General features: G+C 37.6%; 1 protein-coding gene across 2 annotated transcripts in view; it reads left to right on the top strand.

Annotated features, from left to right (window-relative positions):
• Positions 1-3,876: 3,876 nt before the first annotated feature.
• LOC149820073 (rhodanese-like domain-containing protein 4, chloroplastic) overlaps positions 3,877-22,179 on the top strand; it is a 29,876-nt gene continuing 11,573 nt past the window's right edge. For both annotated transcript variants that reach the window (XM_089983205.1, XM_089983203.1), the window contains exons 1-7: positions 3,877-4,715; positions 5,342-5,435; positions 5,520-5,606; positions 5,800-5,874; positions 5,984-6,058; positions 7,462-7,542; positions 10,963-11,190. In XM_089983205.1, the coding sequence (XP_089839331.1) occupies positions 4,060-4,715; positions 5,342-5,435; positions 5,520-5,606; positions 5,800-5,874; positions 5,984-6,058; positions 7,462-7,542; positions 10,963-11,190 (1,296 nt within the window). In that variant the 5' untranslated portion in view covers positions 3,877-4,059. The remainder of the gene's footprint in view (positions 4,716-5,341; positions 5,436-5,519; positions 5,607-5,799; positions 5,875-5,983; positions 6,059-7,461; positions 7,543-10,962; positions 11,191-22,179) is intronic.

Genomic DNA, 22,179 nt, shown 5'->3' with positions numbered 1-22,179 from the left:
GTTTTTGCCCTTACAAGAGGGAGTCCGGGGGCTCCCCCCCCCCCCGGCGCGGTCAGCGGGCGGGGGTCCAAGGGGGCCGCCCCTGGCGAGGGGCAGCGCCCCCCAAACCAATTTTTTTTGGGGCCTTGTATAATTTTTTTATTTTCTTTCTCTCTTTTAACTATCGAAAAAGAGCAATAAATCGTTTTGTTTAATCATGGGGCTCATGTTTCCTTCGGTTGTTTCTTGCTCGAGGTTTTCGTAATACCTCTTCTCATGATTTTTCGATTTTTCTTTTTCTGTTTCTTTCCCACGATTTTTTCAATGACTCCTTTACAGTGATTTTTAGTGTTGTCAGGTCTCCAACGAGCCCCACAGTGATTTATAGTGTTGTTCGGTCTTCTAACAACGATTCGTAGTATTGTCGGGCCTTCCTACAATGATTTATAGTATTTTTGGGTCTTCAAGGAGCCCCACAACGATTTATAGTGTTATTCGGCCTTCCAACAGCGATTTGTAGTATTTCTCGGCTTTCCTACAACGATTTGTAGTATTTTCGGGTTTCCAACGAGTCCCACAATGATTTATAGTGTTATCCGGCCTTTCAACAATGATTTATAGTGTCTTTCGCAAATCACTATAGCGATTTATAGTATTTTTTGGGTCTCCAATGAGCCCCACAACGATTTATAGTGTTGTTAGATCTCACTATAGCGATTTGTAGTAGCTTCCGCAAATCACTATAGCGATTTGTAGTGTTATTCAGTAAGAAAATCGCTGTAAATTGCTACCCGAATTAGGACCAACTTGTGAGGGCCATATCTTCCTAACCGGAGGTCATATTCCAAATCCGTAAAAAGTGATATCTTTGTTATTGAGTCTAGTTTATTCTTGTAAAATTTCAGTGATTTCTATTGTCATTTCATTCCTCGTTTTAACTAAAAACCAGACCTCTATTATTCTGTGTTATTTGAGTTGCACAACACTATAAAAGTGTAGGCACTGGGAATATACATGAAAGTACATTTGACTATGTTCCGGTAGAAGGAATGTAGTTTAACAATAAGGAAGCTGCATATAAATTTTATAATGATTATGCCTTAAAAGTTGGCTTCAGTGTGAGAAGGTTTTCTTGGTCAAAAAATGCACAGGGTGTCATGGTGAGAAAGACATATGTTTGTTTCAAGCAAGGTTGGAAGAAATCAATGGGAAATCCAACAAGGAGCGTGCAAAAATCAAGATATGGATGTCAAGCGAGAATGGTGTTGTGCAACTTAAATAACACAAAATAATAGGGGTCTGGTTTTTAGTTAAAATGCAGAATAAAATGACAATAGAAATTACTGAAAATTTACAAGAATAAACTAGACTAAAAAATGAAGACACCACTTTTTACGGATTTGGAATATGACCTTCGGTTAGGGAGATATGACCCTGACAAGTTGGTCCTAATTCGAGTAGCGATTTACAACGATTTGCTTACTGAATAACACTACAAATCGCTATAGTGATTTGCAGAAGATACTACAAATCACTATAGTGAGATCCAACAACACTATAAATCGCTGTGGGGCTCGTTGGAGACCCGACAATACTAAAAATTACTGTAGGGGAGTCATTGAAAAAATCGTGGGAAAGAAACAGAAAAAGAAAAATAGAAAAATCATGGGAAGGGGTGTTACGAAAACCTCGAGCAAGAAACAACCGAAGGAAACATGAGCCCCACAATTAAACAAAACACTTTATTGCTCTTTTTTGATAGTTAAAAGAGGGAAAGAAAATAAAAAAAATTATACAAGGCCCCAAAAAAAATTGGTCTGGGGGGCGCTGCCCCCGAGCCCCCCTCCGCCAGGGGCACCCCCCCTGGACCCCCGCCCGTTGACCACGCAGCGGGACCTGCGCCGGGAGGGGGGGGGGGAGCCCCTGGACCCCCCTCCTGTAAGGGTAAAAACTCTAAATCAGGCTCCACAACGAATCAAGTTAAACGATGCTACCCACGCTGGGAGAAGCCCCCAAACCCCCCTCCTGTAAGGGCAAAAACTCTTAATCAGGCTCCACAACGAATCAAGTTGAACGATGCTATAGTCAGTGTGCAGGTCAATCAGTGTTTGATGGAGCAATGTAGGTTCATCTGCTGGATGTGCACAAAAGTAGAAAGAGAAGGGAGAGAGAGTGAAAGGGTTGATATTCATGGCCTTCTCTAGGGGGAACTCTTTGCCTCCTTTGATTTCTTCTCTAGAGAGAGAGAGAGAGAGGGTTTTACAGTATTTTACGGAGAAGGAAGAATAAGAAGATGATGATGAAAAGTTTAAACAAACATTTTTGATGGCTTAGGTTCGTTTCGTCGGATGACCATCGGATCGCTGACTCACCATCGGATCGTCGGCTCACCATCATTTCGCCGGATCACCATCGGATCGTCGGCTAAGGTTCGTTTCACTGTGTAGACTTTGAAGAGCCAACATCATCCTCGACTTTCTGGATGAAGGACATGTTTGTCCTTTTTTTGAACAGTTTGTTTTCCTTTTTTGAATGAAGGACATTTTTGTCATTTTCTCAAACCGTCGTTTTATGGCAAGAATAGCAAAAAAGGGTACTTGAGTCTTTGCAACCAAACCAGACTCCAATGCTGAGTGATGTCAACATAGACGGGAATACGAGCCCCATGTGCTTATATACGTGGTGCTTTTTGGGACCCCCGAACACATACGTGGGATTCAGTGAATCATCGAGGGTGAACATACACCACTCACGTGGAGGGGGGTGGGCATCGGCGGCCAAGCCCGTCGGGCTTTAAGTGCTAAACCACTGCTCAGTTCATAATAGGCTTGGATTTGAAGAGCTGCCTATGGCCTTGCCCATTGGTCCAATGCGAAGTGGGTCTGATTTGGCTCCGCCTGGCTCTACCCAAATTCATTTGTAAATAGTAATAATTAACAAATTCTCATGCACTCAATTAATTATCTTTCTAGTTTTTATAAAAATTAATTTTATTAACATGACTAATTAAGTAATTAATAATAGTTATTAAGTTACTATATAATAGTTATTTTTTTAGTTTTAATATTATTAAAAAATTAATAAATAAATCGACTGGCCCAATAGGGCGCCGACGGACCCATCCAGGCTGACCCACGTATATAACAGGCCGGATTTCAGCCTGGTACCTAAGGGGCCTGGGCCTAAAACCTTGGCTCAAACCCGACCTATGGTGGGGCCTGTCAACTTGGCGCTTTGGGCCACCCGTCTCTTACCCACCGTTAATCACATGTTATTTGGAGTCTTGTGATTTCAAGTCAAATATTCCCCTTATGATTTAAAATCACATGCGATTCACTCAAATGAGATGGTATTCCGTTTTGTATTTTCATTTACTGATGTGTTTGCTTTGGGGATTTGGTCACAAGTGAGAGTAAAATGTTCGAGAAAGTATGAGTTGTGATTGTGAATCACAAGGTTAACCTTGTCATCTACTTTCACAAAGTTCAGAGTAAATTTTTTTTAAAAAAATCACTGCTGGCAATCACAATCATAACTCACTTTTACATGTTCTGCTAACTTTGAGAAAATATATTGATTTACAAGATCCAAGAATCACAGGGCATAGCTGAGATTCTGAATCTTGCGAGGGGTTACCAAACATGAGTCGACGATAAATTTTTCCGCTAATACCATATGGGGGAATCAATCTTGTTGCGGCTTGGTGTGGCGTGGAAGCATCTCACCCTCTCTACGCTCGTACTCTTAACATGTTTCAGTACCTACGTACTGAAATATACGAGAACCCCCGTTTTCAGCCACATAACATCTCCCTCAGTTTCTAGAGAAACCTGATTGTGAATGCCATCCTCTCATCCTCACAAGCCTATATGGCACCCTCTCATTGGTCATTGCCACGATGCCAAAACCTTGCCTATCACCCAAACTTTCTTGCAGAGAGAGAGAGAGAGAGAGAGGACCCAAAACTATCCCCTTTCTCAAACTAGCTAAGGTCTTTCATGCAGGCCCAATCATTAAAATAGTGTAGTTTTACCCGAGGAGCAAAGTGGGTGTCTTTTGTTCACTGGTTTGGGTTCTGCAATGGATGTTCTCACTGCAGCTGGCCTTGTGCCATTCTCAATTCACAAGATCACCTCTGCTTCTGAGAGGAGAACGGAACCCAGGAAACTCTTCTCCTTCAACCCCTTTAATCTCTCACACAAACTCTCATTGTCACCTTCTAGCCTGAACCCATCTCCCAATTTTGCTTTTCTTGGTGCTGCTTCAGTGTTCCTGTCTTCTACATTTGGTGGTGGTGGTTTTGCAGAGGCTCTTACGTATGAAGAAGCACTGGAGCAGTCCGTAGATGCCTCTACGTACGGGGGCTCTCCCGAATTTGATGTTGGGGGTGTGGTTGATAGTGTGTTCAGGTTTGGCACTGAGAATCCTCTGATTTTAGCAGGAGGGTTTGCTGCTTTAGCGGTTCCTCTGGTTTTGTCATTGGTTTTGGGCAATCCGAAACCATGGGGAGTTGAATCTGCTAAAAGTGCTTATGCCAAATTGGATGAAGATGGGGAGGCACAATTGTTGGACATCAGAGGATTGCAGGAGATAAGGGAAATGGGTGGTCCTGATATCAGGAGTTTGAAGAAGAGGGTGGTGTCAATTGCATATGGAGGTGACAATGAGGCGTTTTTGAGGAAGGTTTCTGCTAAATTTAAGGATCCAAGCAACACTACATTGTTCATTCTTGACAAGTGAGGATAATGAAGCGCTTTTATTGTTTAGAGTTCTATGAAAGCACGTTTCAACTCTTTTTTATTTCATGTTAACTTAGCACATTGTTTATTGGATTTGTCTGATTTAACTATGAAACTGTCACAGAAGAAAGAAACTTTCTTCACAAGGAAACAAAGTTACGATATTGTAAACTAAGTGTAAAAATCAATAGTGGTGAAGATTTTCTTTGACTACCCCCTTGAGAACACATGCAAGTGTTTACCGTAGCTAGTGGATAGTGATGGCGGCACCTCGCACCTCGGATGGATCAGATTATTTGACCTCGAGAATTGTAACATGAAAGAAATTGAAAATGATTTAAACCATGTGGAGTACTATGATACTTGGAGCGTATTTTTTTCTCAATATGTCATTGGTGTTTGAGTTGTTCAAAACACGTCTTCTCCAATGTCTGTCATTATTATAAGACAAAAATTTAAGTTAAATTTCCACTTCCTGTAATAATATTATCGTTCCTGAATAATGTTCTTGCTCTTGCATTTCTTAAAGTTTTCTTTTTGCTTTCGTTATTTTCTCCTTTCCTTCTTTTCCTTATTAAAAATAACGTCATTCTTAGCATTGTTGAAAATCTGTTGAATATCAGATTTGATGGAAATTCTGCAAAGGTTGCAGAGCTGGTCACTACCAATGGCTTCAAAGCTGCTTTTGCAATAAAGGATGGAGCTCGAGGATGGACGGTATCTGATTTAAAATTTATTACCATCTTTTCTTCTGTGATTGTTCTTGAAAAAATATATATCTGAGATGTTTCTCTTATCCAGAATAGTGATCTTCCCTGGTTACAACCGAAGAAAACATTCAATATTGATCTCGACAATTTATCAGAAGCGATTAATAATGCACTAGGGGTATGTTGTGTTTTTCTCTCTGTTGAATGTGGAATTTGTATAAACAATGGGAGATTATTGCATGTTGGAAGTTTTTTTTTTTCTGGAGTAATGTTTTCTCTGGCACGAATTGTATCCTTGTGTTTATTTCTGTTTCAAATTGGGCCATGCTTCATATTCTCATCAGGGTATTGATGAAAAAAAATTGCTGCAGGAAGGCACTGATGTTCTTCCTACAACTCTTGGTCTAGCAGCAGCAACTGGGCTTGGTGCATTGGCCTTTTCAGAGGTTGGAAGTTGATATTTTCTGAGTTTTATACAAATGCATACCGACCCAAAGTTAGTCTTGTTATTACAAAATCTTGATCTGCTGATTACTACTAGTTACTATTCTACAGATAGAGACAGTGCTTCAGCTCTTGGGATCAGCTGCGGTTGTGCAATTTATTCTTAACAAGCTGCTATTTGCAGAAGTTGGTTCCTGAATCCTCCTAGTTCCTACCTTGTACAGTTTTATAGAAATAGGATAATATTGATTTCTCATTTATTGTGCATGATATCATGGACTTTTTGCAGCATAAACAATGGAAAAATTGATTGTTTAGATTTCATCTACATGCCATGGTAAAACAGTAGTTCCCAATGTACTGATTTGGACCTGAAGAATGTTTAGCACTAAATGTACCATGAAAACCAATTTTATTAAAAATTGGCCTTGAGGCTCACTTTTTTTCCCTTGAGGTGAGGGCTTACGCCTCAACGCTTAAAAATAAAGCTCAAAGACTCATGAAAGTTACACCTCAAGCACCTTGAAGTGCATTTCCCAGGTTGAGGACATGCCTCATGTTAAGAGCTGGGCAATGGTGGCTGACGTCAACTTTCGGCTAGAAAAAAGAAACACTAAGAAAAGGAATTTCATACCGAACTTCCACCCTCACACAAGTACACAAAGAATTTTGATAATGTTACCAAGATCAAAGGCTGCTACCAAGATCAAAGACAGTGATTTCAACTGTTGTTGATGTTTTGGACAAGTGATTTTTCTCTTAGGTTATTAAAATGAATATTGGGTTAAATTAGAGGGAAAAGAAACATTATTAACTCTATCTACATCAAGCCACACCACGTTGGTGTAGGAACTATTAGATATGAGATATGGTAACCCACTTTTTCCTAACCAGTAAGCTCCCCTATCCTCTTTGTGTCTGTTTTTGTTTTTCTTTCTTTCCTTCCATTTGACACTGTTAACCTTAATCTTTGTTCATGATTGCCTCTTTCTTTCTCTTCTTGGGGTAGCCTGTCCATTGTGGAATTTTCCCCACCCTCTGCTTTTCTTCCTCTTCTTGGCTCTTCTTTCTTGACTTGTATGTATGGAGTGTTGATATCATAAAGAATGTATTTATGTCCATCTGCTTGCACTTTTTTTTTCGGTTTTGATAAATTTTTCTATATTGTAAGGTATATGCTTTACACTTTGAGGCTTATGCTTCAGATGGAGTACCCTTAGCACCTCTCCTTGCACTATCTCTTTTCACAATGTTGGTGAAAATGTATCCTGTCTAAAGATGATTTCAAAATTTGCAACCAACATATGCGGATTTTGATGCCACTGTTATATATGACAAATCAATTTTATGTGAGCTCTCATTTTCTGCTTCACTCACTTCACTGGAAGGATCCATCTGCAGAACTTATCCTGATGTTTTGGTCATCTAGAAAAAGTTTAGCATTAAACCTGCCACTACATACATACATACATACATGCATACATTTGTTTGTTTATATTTGTATATTTGGTTGATCAGGTTGCAATCAGTGCTTGCAATTTATGTATACAGATTTATTGATCATGTCATTTGTTTTGTTTCTTTGATAGGACCGCAAGGTCACTCTCCGTCAGATCGATGAATTCTTGAATACCAAGGTGGCCCCAAAAGAACTTGTCGATGAGATAAAGGTATAACCTGACCTCATGTTCGCATCTTATAGCATGTTGTAGGACTGTGTTGAAAAAGATAATCCATAGTAAGTACTTTCCTCATTTTCCCTTTCTCCTTCACCTGAAGCCAATTCATTTAATTATTCTATTCATCACTAAAAATGGAGCTTTAACTTCACTTTTTATGAGCATATAAACTCTCAAGCACTTTGGTTGCTATATCAAAGCTGCTGTTTTACTGTCTGAGACATCTGAAAGTTGCATGTATTTTGCCTTCTTCATATATTTCTTTACAACCTGAAATTACGTAAGGAGTTCGGGCCTGCTATGGTGAGAATCTAGATTGTTTAGTATTTATCTAAACTGTGAATTATTTATCTACTTGAATACTTGACGCTTTTGCCAACTATATAAGTTAAAATAATCCCTATATAGAAAAGACTACAGAAAAAATGCACCAACATCAATAATTGGAACCATTGTCATAAATTTTATGTTACACTTGACTAGGTGATACTGCTGTTGAGATAGAATTCTGACATAGGGCAGTTGATAGCAGTGAATCTGGTTGAGTGCATATCATATCACCACTAAATGAGAATCAATTCTTACAGATTGAGATACTAGTCTCTTTCTGATTGGGTACACAGAGGCAGTGGACATTTCTTGCTGCACCACTTCTCAAACTTAGTTTCCAATACTCCTACCATAGAAAACACAATTTTGAGAAATGGCCTGATCTATTATTCCTTCATTAGTCAATAATTAGAGGCACACACCACTTTACCATGAAATGTGTAAGTTATAACAAGTTCATATCTAATCACCAGTAAGCTACTTACTGGGGTGTCACATGATATTTATGAAAAAAAGAAAACTGGATAGTTAGCCGTCATCAATTATTTAATTGAATGTTGACTTGACCTTTCTATGTTGATTGAGGATGGGTGCAAAAATTATTTGAATTTGTCCAAGTTAAATTAGTAGGTCTGAGGTGAGACATCAATTCACGTCATACATCACAAAAATTTTCCAGAAAGGGAATCATGGGGATGTGTACACATACAGGGCAGTCAGAGTTCTGAACTGATTAACAGTTAGCATTGTCACAAACTGGTGCGAAACCCAAGATACTCCAAAAGATTAAACTAAAACTTATTAGACAAATAAAACTCAAATGCCATATCACAATGCATTTGGATATGAACAAGACAAAAAACAAAAGTAGAATACAAGAGTTGTGAATAAATAATTTCATTAATAAGAAATATAAAATACATTCAACCTCACTATAAAATACACTCATACACACACCTAATCTACCCATCACTCTCTCACTTTACAAAGCACACAGCCACCAATATTTATAAGAAAAGAGGGAAAGAAAGAAAGAGGGTAGAGAGAGAAGAGAGGGCTCTCTAGCCGTCGGACTGGTTCCAATGGCTAGTTTGACTAGTAGTCCAACGGCTAGAATGACTAGTCATTGGACTAGCTCCCAACAGCTAGTCAAAGTTAACTTTAGTTGACAAAATATATATTATAAAGATACTATACATATAAATATATATAGGTATATATGTTAAAATGTAAACCCAAAGATCCCATTGTACACACATATATATATATATATATATATATTTATTTATATATAGAGAGATACATATACATATATTATATATGTATGTATACGTCTCTCTCTCTCTCTATATATATATATATATCATAATACCCAAAAGGGTATTTCTGTAATTTCCAGTTTTACGCATATTTCACTTGGAATATGCTTATATTTTCATTTTTTATTTTTTCCTTTTCTTTTTCTATTTCATTTTTTTCTTTTCTTTTTTTTTATGTCTTTGTCATCACCTTTGGGGCCTCCCAATAGAGTCGTTGGGGCCCCCTAACGACTCCTTTGGGAGCCTCAAGGTGGTTCCTTTAGCTCTTGTATAAATAGGGGTGTTTCCCCATTGTATTTTCAAGCTTGAGAGTCTCAAGCATTGACCTCTTTCAATAGATACATGCCTTTGTGCATGTTTGCTTATTTTTACGCCTTTGTGCGTATTTGTTCAAGTGTTGTGTGAGTGCCTTTGTGCACATCTTTTTCAAAGTATTTGTGCTTGTATGCGTATTGTCTCTTTGTAGACATTTTTACATGGTATCAGAGCAATGTTGAAGACAGAAGATCGTGTGATTCTTCACTTTGTTGGTACCTCGAAAAGCGTGCCTTTGATTTTTTGAAGATTGAAATGGTGGATTCTCTTACTTCAATATTTTAGAAGGGCTTTACAACAAGTAAGATTTAAAAATCTTATTGTGGTACGCATTTTTTCTTACATCTTTCCTCTCTAATGGGTGAAAAAGAGTCTCATTTCGCTCTCAGTTTTAAACTAAATGGCTGCAACTATCACGTTTGAGTCGGGAACATGGAGGCTCATATTAAAGGGAAAGGTCTTTGGGGTTATGTGCAAGGCACAATCCTGGAATCGGAACAAAAAATCACCATGATAAATAAAGGTGAAATCAAGATCCTTGAGGGGGACGAAAGAACCAAAGCCCTTGAGGATTATTCTAAGAAACACGATGAATGAAAAATGAAGAATTTCAAGATTCTTTCTTGGATTTTTTCATCAGTTGAAACTAAGATTAATGCCAACATTATTAAATTTAAGAAAGCTTCGGAAGCTTGACATTACCTTGAGAAAATGTATACGTCAAGGGATTTATCTCATAAATACTATCTTCAAAAGAAGGCTCTTACTCTTTGTCAATGTGACATGACCATTAGGGAATATTTCGCCTATCTTTCTTCCATTTGAGATGAGCTTGCTATGCTCAAACCAAAATGGAGTAGAGAGGCAATTGAACTTCATCACAAATAACTAGAAGAAGATCGATTATTCAATTTTTTTAATGTGCTAAGACCCGAATTTGAGCAAATAAGGTCTTCTCTTTTGTCATCTTTTGCTCCTCCTCTTGAGGATGTTCTCACCAAATTAAGTGGTGAAGAAACCCATATGAGTATAAGTAAGCAAGGGCCAAATGTGCTTGCAGTTCCCTCCAACTCTGAAGACAATGATGGAGTCAATACGGTATCTAGGCCCAAAATTGAGAAAAACTATAGTAGGGCTACTAATGATAAATACTTGCACAAGTATTGTACACGTAATGCTTGAAAAAGAACATAGACTCAAAGAAATATGAAATGAATCTTCAATACGTTATGTTACATTTTTTGTTGCTTCTGAAGCAGTTGTGTTTCATATTCAGTATTTGATCTTTCTATTTATTATGAAGCCTAAGTATTTAATATTGCTTCTCTTGATATTTTTTTCCTGTTGATCATTTTCTTTTTTATGATTATCTGAATTCATTACTTGCAGTTTCTTATCTATTTTAGTGCATGTTTCTTGATCCCAACTTTTTCTTTTGAACTTGCAGCTGGTTGGGAAGGCTTTTCTACCAGTCAACGCAGAGGCAGCTTCTGGTACAGCTGCCTCTGCTGTGCAAGAACAGAAATCTGACATAATTGTAGTTACTGCCAAAGAGGAAACAGAACTAGAAGCTAATTCTTCTGTGTCAGAAACAAAGATCAACTCGGTACCAAAGCCAGAAGTTACATCAGCAACCCTTCCACAAATATCAAGACCTTTATCACCATATCCCTATGTAAATTCGATTTCCATCATGGTTATCTTCCTTGCATAGCACTTTGTTCTTCTGATATATAACTGTCTTATTACTTTTGCATTTTAATTTTTAATTGTTTTAAAAGGTGATGGCAAATTCCCAATTCATTCTACAGTTATCATTCTCTGCATTATAGCCACAATCATGCATCAAACATGCCCAGCTGACAAACGGCACACAAGAACACATACCCGAACAACCAACCACACTACCAATGTTCAAAATGCAGTGGATCAAGAGCCTAAATCAGTCATTTTCCTTCATCTTTCACGCATACAATATCCAAAACATGCATTTAACATGCTTAACAGACCAAACTTGCATCCTAGCAAGTCATTCCCAAAGTTGATGGCCTTTAATAACCCCTTTCACGGTTATCGCCAGCCACATACACCTCAAAAATCATCAAAATAACCTTCATATCATGAAATAAGGCACACAAATTATACCCAACAGTCTTCTACCATAAAAATGACATGAATGGACCATTTTTGGGCAACCCAACTTCACTTATAAGATCAGCATAACCCAAAAACTCGAATCTGGACATTGTTCACCGTGAAACTCAGAAAATATTAAAAAAATAGTAGAAAATCAGATATAAATCCGATGACCATGACTTTTTATTCCTTGAACTGCTAAAATCATTCAGTACCAAAACCCTAACTCAAATCAGGTAAACTATTAAAATATAGTTACTTGTTTTCCCTTAATGGGTCTTCTATTGTATTTTCGTGTGTTTCATTACATGGTATCAGAGCCTAAGGTTCTTGGGATTGTGTAAAGCTTCTCCAAAGTTCGTGGTTGCAAAAAAAGGATCTTCCACAAGCCTTGTTTCTCTCCATCAAGATGGGCGAAAAAGAATCCATGACGATGATCATGTTCAAGCTAAACGACTCTAACTATTTGATGTGGGCCGGTGCTATGGAGTACCATCTTAACGGTAAAAAGTTATGGGGGTATGTGAGTGATACTACATGTGAAGCACAACTCATACTCACCAAGAAGTATTAAAATGTATTGTATATATATATATATCTATATATATATATTCAATATATCTGTATATATATTTGTGTATGTAAACTGAAATACTCATCAAGGGTATTTCAGTCATTTCAGCTTGTAATAGGTGTCAATCCACTAGGGACTGACTTCTTTTTTTATTTTTCTTTTTTATTTTCTGTATTTTTCTTTTTGACTGTGGTAATAGAGGTTAGCCCCAACGACTACAAATCTAGTCATTGGGGCTAGCCCAACCGCTGGTTGGGCCAGCCCTTTGTGTATGGGAGTGCTTATTTAAAGGCACTTCCTCCCTTGTATCATGTTATGCTTGTTTTCAAGCATATTTGAATAAAGACCTATATTTTTAATTGTGTTCTTGCTCTCTTTTGAGAGATTGTGTGTTAGCCCTTAGTGGCTCTTTGTATTTGGCCCATTATAGGCTTTTGTACTTGTGTGTGCACCTTTATAGCTACTTTGTGACATTGTATTTGTGCACTTCTTGTTTCATCACATGGTATCAGAGCCTTCGGTGCTCTTAGGTGAAAGCTTGTACATAAAGAGGAGGATCGTGGGATTGGTGGAGCATTAGTTCGTTGGCTTGTTGCCTTGGAAAGCACTCCATCATACTTCAATACTTTTTTCTTGCTATCTTCTTCTCTTCTTTCTTCTCTTTCTTTTCCCCACTATGGTCGATAAAGAAATTGTAACGGTTATTTTCATCAAATTTGATGAAAAAAACATGTGGGCTGTGGCAGTGACAAGAATTCTCATGAGTAAAGATTTGTGGCATTTTGTTGATGGTTCCGCATTGGAACCTCAACCAATTCTCACAAAATTGGTTATTAAAACCGATGGTGAATCCAAAGAAGAGAGTCTTAAGGGAATTAAAAGAGAAAAGACTATGCTTGAATACAAAAAGGCCTATAAAGAGTGGAAAGTAGTCCATGTCAAGGTTCTTTCCCTCATGAGAAACCTTGTTCGGATATTCTTGAGTTTGAAAGAGCCGATGAGACTTGGAAATATGTTAGACAAACATGCATCCAAAAAGATGTGACACACAAATGAGACTTCAAAGACAAAATACATAGTTGCCAACAAGGTGATAAAACCGCGAGGGAATACTATAGTACCTTCAAAAGACTTGCTAAACTTGAGCCTATATAGGAGTCTCCTAATAATGCTAAAAAATGGAAAAAATACAAGCATAAAGAACAATTGTTCTAATTTTTAGAGGTCTTAGACCCGAATTTGAACAAGTTCGAGTCAATATTATTCATAGGGAAAAACCTCTTCCCTTACACGAAGTCTTGACTCAAGTATGCATGGAGGAGACAAGATTAAGATCTATGTATGAATTTAAGGATATAAAAGATAATGTGTTGGCCGTCTCAAGACCGGGTGCCAATACAAATGTTTATAAACCACCACATTTTTCAAAACCTTACCATGAGAAGTCTAAATATGATGACAATAAGAAGAGAACTATATTGACTTTTCATAATTGTGGAGAAGTGGGCCATATTATACCATTTTTCCCCAAGTTTAAAGGAAGAAAAGACATAAAGGTAGCATCTGTGGGAGCGTTTCACGAAAAAAGGTGGAATTAATAAAGATTCAAAATCTATTGGAATCATGTTCTCTCAAATCATGGAGTCTAATGTGAGTCGTATCCTGCAAGTTGAACATGTGATATATAATTTGCAGCAGGGAGATCAGACCTTGGCCCAGTACTATGCCTCCGTCAAAGCTGCGTTTGAAAGACTCAATGCTCACAGGCTTCTTTGTTGTTTGAAGCAAAATGATCATCAAGAACATACTATGGTTGCTCGGTTTCTTACAGGTTTATCCTCAGAATTCTCTGTTGCAAAAGTCCAAATGTTGACGGGATCAGATGTACCTACTCTTGCTGATGCATACAATCGTCTGAGTAGACTTGCGATCTCTCTTCCACAATCTCATCCTGTGTCCCAGTCATCTGCTCTAGCTGTCTCATCTGGTTATGGGCGTGAAAATATTCAGAATATTAGAGGACGAGGTCGTGGGAGAGTTATGGGAGGCAGAGGAAAACTTCAATGTACATTCTGTGGAAAATCTGGACATTTAGAAGATCGTTGCTAAGATAAGCATGGTCGGCCAACCTCTTCTTCATCAAAGTCATATGCTCCAAAAGCAAATGTTACCACACTAGAGGCAACAAATGCACATGATAATACCTCTGCAAGTGACAGTATCACCCTCAGTCGAACAGAATATGATGAGCTGATAGCTCTTCGCCCTTCGAGTTCTACCTCTCCTGTAGCCGGTGTTGCCTACTCAACAGGGAATCATCTTCATCTGAATGATAGTAAGTGGATTATTGACTCTGGCGCATCCAGACATTTGTGTAGAAATTCACTTGTTTTTTCAGATCTAAAGGATATTATTGTTCATCGAGGAGTCTCATTAGTCGATGGGAGTTCCTCACCAGTTGTTGGTCAGGGAAATATTTCTATATCCTCCACCTTACAGTTGAAAAATGTTCTTCATGCTCCCAACTTTCCTCAAAGTTTACTCTCTGTTAGTTGCCTTACAAAAGAACTAAAAGAACTAAACTGTAGAGTGATTTTTGATCCGATGGGTTGTCATTTTCAGGATTTGCTGACGGGGAAGAAGATTGGTGGAGGCTATAAAGAAAATGGAGTCTACTACCTATATCATCCAGTGGGTAAGGTTTATACTGCAGTGGAACACTCATCCAGTCCTGTTCAGTGGCATCGTCGTCTTGGTCATCCTTCATTGTCAAAGCTTCGTTATGTCTTTTCTCAAATTCCTTCTACTACATCATTTCAATGTGAAGCATGTCAGTTGGGCAAGCATCATCGAAGTTCGTTCCCTTCGAGTCAGAGTCAGTCTAGTCATAAAGTTTTTGAACTTCTTCATGCAGATGTATGGGGTCCTAGTAAGATTCCTACTAGGACTCAGTGTCGATATTATCTTGTTATTGTTGATGATTTTCTAAGTTGTCGTGGGTATTTTTAATAAAAGAACGATCTAAAGTTCCAAGTATTATCAAATCCTTAATTCTTGAAATAAAAACTCAGTTTGAATCTGTTGTCAAGATTGTTCGTACTGATAATGCTTTTGAGTTTAAATCAAAAGTTTTGTTACAATTTTACCAAGATCATGGCATTCAACCCCAAACTACATATGCCTATTCATCTCAACATAATGGGGTGGCTGAGCGCAAACACCGGCACCTGCTTGATGTTGCCCGAACCCTTATGATTCAATCCATTGTTCCTGCGTTATATTGGGGTGATGCGATTAGCACTGCTTGTTATCTGATCAACCACATGCCTTCATCTTTTGTGGGTGATCAAATTCCATTACATATCCTAAAACCTAATGCCCCACTCTTTTCTTTCTCACCAAAAATATTTGGATGTGTTTGTTTTGTACACAAACTTGGCCCTGACCGTGATAAATTAGCTGCTCAAGCTACAAAATGCATATTTATAGGTTATCCAAAAAATCAAAAGGGATATCGATGTTATGATCCTATTTCTCGCCGAGAGTATGTCAGTGCAGATGTATCTTTCTTGGAATCCATTCCATATTACTCTAGTACCGGTTCCCCGCTGCAGGTTGATCCAGCTGAGTCTTTTCTATTACCTATACCTCATTTTCCTTTGGAATCTGTGCCCCAATTACCGGACCAAACTTCATCCTCTTCACGATTTCATAATCCTCCATTGGTATATGTGCGTAGAGCTCCACCTCCGCAAGTGCCTTCATCCACTTCTTCTCCTGAGGTAAGTACTACTGACAATAGTGATCTTCATGATGATGATAACAGACTTATCGCTCTACGAAAGGGGACACGACAATGTACCTTATATCCCATATCTCATTTTGTCTCTGATGTTAGAATTGGAAATCAGACGAAGACTTTTGTTTCAGCCTTATCTGCTGAAACTATTCCTCTGAACTATCAATAGGCAGAGCTAGATAACCGGTAGAAGCTGGCTATGCAGGAAGAAATGGATTCTTTATTGTCTCAGCATACATGGGATCTAGTTGATTCCCCAGTGGATGCTGACATTGTTGGTTGTAAATGGGTATATACCATAAAGTACAAATTGGATGGTTGTATTGAAAGGTACAAGGCCAGATTAGTAGCAAAAGGGTATACTCAGACTTATGGTATTGATTTCTTTGAAACCTTTTCTCCTGTTGCATGGATGGGCACCATTCGTCTTGTTCTCTCAGTAGCTGTTCATCATGGTTGGAGCTTGTGTCAATTAGATGTGAAAAATGCATTTCTATATGGGGATCTATCTGAGACAGTTTACATGCAACAACCTCCAGGATTCGAGGTTGAGGGGGAGTGTCAGAAGGTGTGTAGGTTGAGAAAGGCGATTTATGGCTTGAAACAGAGTCCACGTGCATGGTTTCAAAAGTTGTTTGAAGTGATGTCACGCTGTGGCTTTAATAGGTCAGCGGCAGATCATACACTATTTATCAAGAAAACTAACTCAGGCATAGTTGTTATGGTGGTATATGTGGATGACATCATTCTTACAGGAGATGATGTGAAAGCTATTGAAGCCACAAAGGCTCATCTTCAAAAACACTTTGTTACAAAAGACCTTGGTTCACTTAGATATTTTCTGGGTATAGAAGTTGCCAGGAGCCATGAAGGGATAGTTTTGTCTCAACGAAAGTATATTCTTGACTTATTAAAGGAAACTGGAATGTTGGGAGCTAAACCAGCAAATATTCCCATGGATCATAAAGTTCAGTTGTTTAAAGAAGGGTCAAAACCGGTTGATAGCAAAAGCTATCGCTCACTAGTAGGGAAGCTACTTTATGTAATTGTGACCAGGCCGGATATTGCTTTAGCAGTAAGCAAAGTTAGCCAATTTATGGATAAACCAACTGAGGTACACTGGAATACAGCTATAATGATTCTCATGTATTTAAAATCTTCTCCTAGAAAAGGGTTATTATTCAAGAAAAGTGGAACTCTGGAGATAGTGGCCTACTCTGATGCTGACTATGCATGATCTGTAGTAGATAGAAAATCTACCACAGGATTCTGTGTGTTTTTGGGAGACAACTTAATTTCATGGAGAAGAAGCAAAATGTGGTTTCTAGGTCGAGTGCAGAATCATAATATAGGGCTATGGCCCAAACAACTGCTGAATTAATGTGGGTCCGTACTGTTCTTCATGATCTTCAGGTGAAGGTTTCCTCTCCTATGACCATGATGTGTAATAACAAGGCTGCCACATATATAGCGAACAATCCTGTCTTTCATGAGAGAACAAAGCACATTGAGGTTGATTGCCACTATGTAAGAGATATGGTTCAAGCTGGTCATATCACTACCAAATATCTAAAGTCGGAGGACCAAGTTGCAGACATGTTTACAAAGCCTCTTGCTAGACCAAATTTCTCAAAATGTTGTGACAAGCTGAGCATGATTGATATCTATGCTCCAGCTTGAGGGGGAGTGTTGAGATTAAGAGGTTTTAAGTTTAAGTTTTCTTAAACTAGAGGTTATTTGATATTTAGTGTTTAATGAGGGACTTGAGTGTAAATTTTTACATTGGCCTCTCTCTATTTAACATAGAGATTAGCCCTAATCATATTAACGAGTTCTCTCAGTCGATCTCTCTCTCTCTCTCTCTCTCTCTCTCTCTCTCTCTTCTCTCCTCTCCTCTGCCTCGGCTCGGGTGCTCCTCATTCAAGTCGCAACACTTTCTAAAATACTTAAAGGCATATCTCCTTTTCAAAAACTATATGAAAAAACTCCAAACTATGATATGTTGAAGGTATTTGGTTGTGTATGTTTTGTCCTGCTAGCTAACAGATACAAAGACAAGTTATCTCTTACAGTTGTCAAATGTTGTTTTCTTGTTTTTTTTGAGGGCCAGAAAGGATACAAGTGCTATGATCCGGTTGGAAAGAAAATGTGGGTATCCAGACATGTTTTTCAAGAGAATGTGCTATACTTTAATCAATATGGAGAAAAAACAGAAAATGAGATTGACTTTTCCTTTTTGGTTTCCTTTGGAGAAAGGAAAGGTGAGACCTACTTAAGGGAGAGTCAAAGGGAGCAAGTTCTAGCTAGAGGAGATAGGTTTGGTCTGACCTACTCAAGGAGACATGAAGGTGTGATTGAAATTCCATTTTTAGATCAAGTGGAAGAGTAAAAAAGTGACTAGACCAATCTTGATCTCATTCCTACAACAGTTGATCCAGGACAACAACAACAAAACTTAGAGTTACCATCTTCTTCTTCATCTTCTGGTTAAGTACTTAAAGGTTATAAACCTTTTGTACTTCCATTTCGTTTTGTGTCTTGTGAGTCTTTTGCATCTTATCATCTTGCTTTCTTAGTCTTAATCCATTCCTATGTTGATCTTAAGTCCTATATAGAAATAACAGGAAAGCAATAGTGACAAAGTGTTGTGGTTGATGAAATGAATGTACGGGAAAGAATGCAGCCTTGGGAACTAGTAAAACCTTCTCTTAAGAAAAATACTATTGACAACAAATGGGTGTACAAGGTAAATATAAAGGCAAATGAGTTAGTGGAGAGGTATAAGGCTAGATTGGTGGCTAAGGGATCGTCAGCTGTTTGGAATTGACTTTGCAGAAACTTTTGCTCTGATGGATCATATGACCATGATTCATACTCTTCTATCTGTGGCAGCTATACAGTAGTGGGAATTTTGTCTGTTAGATGTCAAGAATGCATTATTGAATGGAGATTTACAAGAAGTGTATATAGAATTACCACATGGATACTAACAAGTACCTTGAGCGTGGTTTGAGAAGTTCAGTTCAATAGTGAAGTCATTTGGTTTTGAGCAGAGTCATCACGACCCTGCCTTGTTTGTGTCTTCCTCTGCTCTTAGAAAATATATATTTCTTCTTTATATAGATGATATGATTCTTACTAGGATCGTCTTTCCACTAAGGTTTTGTGTTTTTCTTGGAAGCCCCTTGATCTCATGAAAGAGTAAGAAACAACAAAGGGTGGCCTTTTCCACTACAGAAGCATAATACAAAGTGATGACTCAAGTTGTGGTTGAGATTATTTGGATTTGATGCCTATTAATGGAATTAGGGATTCTATGTGAAAAGAAAACACAACTATATTGTGACAATATGAGTGCTATTTATAACGCAAAGAATCCAGACTTTTATGAGCACACTAAGCACATTGAAATAGATTGCCATTATACAAGAAGAGCTTATGAAGTTGGGATTATAGCCTTGGAGCATGTCAGCTCAAAGAATCAAATTGCAGATGTGTTTATAAAAAGTCTTTCTTCTTTGCATTTCAGTTCTTTCCTTTCCAAACTTCTAAGTTTGAAGGGGACTATTGAAAGTTTATGTAACATAGTGTAGCATAGTGTTATGTAAATTAGCTTTATATAAGTTAGTATGTACATACCTTGTAAAGAAAGGGGCATACTAGTCATTTCAGTTATTTCATCTTGTAATAGGTGTTAGTCCACTAGGGACTGGCGACTTCTTTTTTTGTTTCTCTTTTTATTCTTTATTTCTCTTTTTGACTGTTGTAATAGAGGTTTTAGGAGATGTCCCAACTAGGTGTAGAGTTGGGGCTGGTCCAACAGAGGCACTCCCTCCTTTGTATCATGTTATGCTTGTTTCCAAGCATATTTGAATAAAGACCTATATTTTTAATTGTGTTCTTGCTCTCTTTTGAGAGATTGTGTATTAGCCCTTAGTGGTTCTTTGTATTTGGCCCATTAGAGGCTTTTTTGTACTTGTGTGTGCACCTTTGTAGCCACTTTATAGCATTGTATTTGTGCACTTGTTTCATTACAAAAAGGATGGTGATCAAGTTAAAGCTCTTAGTGATGATGAAAGAGAGAAAACACTCAAAAAATACCAAATCAAGGTGGAAGATTGGAAAGTCAAAAATGCCCAAATCCTCTCTTGGTTCCTTAATAGCATGAAACTCAAGATTGCTGCAAACATAGTAAAATTCAAAAGGGCATGTGGGGCTTGGATTTTTTTTAAGAACATGTTTATGCAAAAAGATTTGGCACGACAATATTTTCTACAAGAGAAAATTTGGACCATTAAGCAAGGAGATACGAGTGTGAAAGATTACTATGGTACTCTCATCCCTTTGAGACAAGTTAGAGTTGCTTGAGCTTAAGTGGTAAGGTTCCGCTATTGAAATGAGATGAAAACAACTTGATAAGGAACACTTGTTTACTTTTCTATTTGGGTTGAGACCCGAGTTTGAGCAAGTTAGGTTCAACATCTTACATAGGACCACCGCCACTTCTCTTCATGATTCTCTTGGAGAGGTGTACCAAGTCGAGATCCAACTTGGCATGAGTAAAGGAAGTGAGGCAGTTCTCGCCATGTCAAGACCTAAAAATAAATGTTACTTCCTCATTTTTGAAAAAATAACAATAGAGGATGGAGAATTATTTGCTACTTTTGCCAAGAGTCGCGACACATCATACCTGAGTGTCCTAAGCTCAAAAGTAAGGAAGCAACTGTTGAAGAGACACCCAAAAAAAAGTGATGAAGATATCATGAAAGGAGGGGACCTTAAGGATTCTATTCATCATTTAATGAAAGCATTATAACTATTTCTTAAGACATCCTCCGCATCTACTTCTGGTGTCGCCGTATCCACTACATCTCCAGGTATGCTCTCTTGAATTCTTGACTCTGGTGTCTCCTTTCATACGACTCCTGTAGAATCCCTGTTTTCTGAATGCACAAAATCTCTTTATAATTCTTGTGTTTCTATGGCCGATAGAACCAATTTAGAAATAAAAAGTATTAGAACATTTACAAACATTTCAAAAAAAATTTAACTTCCTAAAGATAGAGTTATTCCAAAACTCAATCTAAATTTGTTTTCAGTTTCGCAAATTTTGGATTATGGGTATGAGATCTCTTCATCAAAAAAATGTTGGGTGCGAGATTGCCAGTCGATGCAGCTGATTGAGGAAGGCCATAGGAGGGGAGATCTCTACTACATGGATTTTCTTCGTCTTCCTAAAGAATCATTTTATAATTTTGTTAAGGAAAAAGATATTTCTTTATAGCATCAAAGATTAAGCCATCCAAATGTATCTAAATTAACACTTTTTCCTTTTTTAAAGACTTGTATTGAAGAGTTCAAATGTAATGATAGTATTATTACAAAAATGAAGAAAATTCCTTTTGGCTCTAGAACTTTTACCTCTTCCAAACCTTTTGAACTTGTGCATTCGAATGTATAGGGATTGACTCCGGTCATGTCAAAAGGAGGGATTTCATATTATATTATATTCATTGATGATTATACTATGTATACTTGGATTTATTTCCTTAGGCAAAAATCCAATATATTCTCATGCTTCAACGAATTTCACAAAATTGTGCAAAGTCAATTTCAAACTAATATTGTTATTCTTTGATCGGACTCAGGAGGAAAATATTTGTCTAATGATTTCAAAAATTATTTGAAAAAAAGTGAGATTTCACATCAAAGATCTTGTCCAAATATCCCTCAACAAAATGGATTAGCCGAGAGCAAACACTATCATATCATTAAAACCACGAGAAATTTGCTTATTTCAAAAAATATTTCAGAGGTTTTGAGTTGAAGGTGCTTTAATTGCGATATATCTTATCAACCAAATGCCCTCATCCTCTTTACAAAACATGTCTCTAATTGAAAAACTTTATCAAACTTCTCCAAATTTAAGTAGATTAAGAATTTTTAGAGGTAAATGTTTTGTACTTATTGAAAAAAGAGATAAATTATCCCCCGAAGGCATAGAATGTGTGTTTCTTGGTTATGCCAATAACCAAAAAGGGTATAGATTCTATGATACGAAAAATAATAAATTATATATTTCAAAAAATGCAATTTTTCTCAAAAATGAAAATGATTTTGATTTTGATGAGCCTATGGACGATCTTGAGTATTTC

This window comes from Nuphar pumila, chromosome 12 (genome assembly GCF_984573655.1).
Source record: "Nuphar pumila chromosome 12, dmNupPumi1.hap1.1, whole genome shotgun sequence".
Classification (NCBI taxonomy): Eukaryota; Viridiplantae; Streptophyta; class Magnoliopsida; order Nymphaeales; family Nymphaeaceae; genus Nuphar; species Nuphar pumila.
This window is presented reverse-complemented; position numbering and strand designations above follow the sequence as displayed.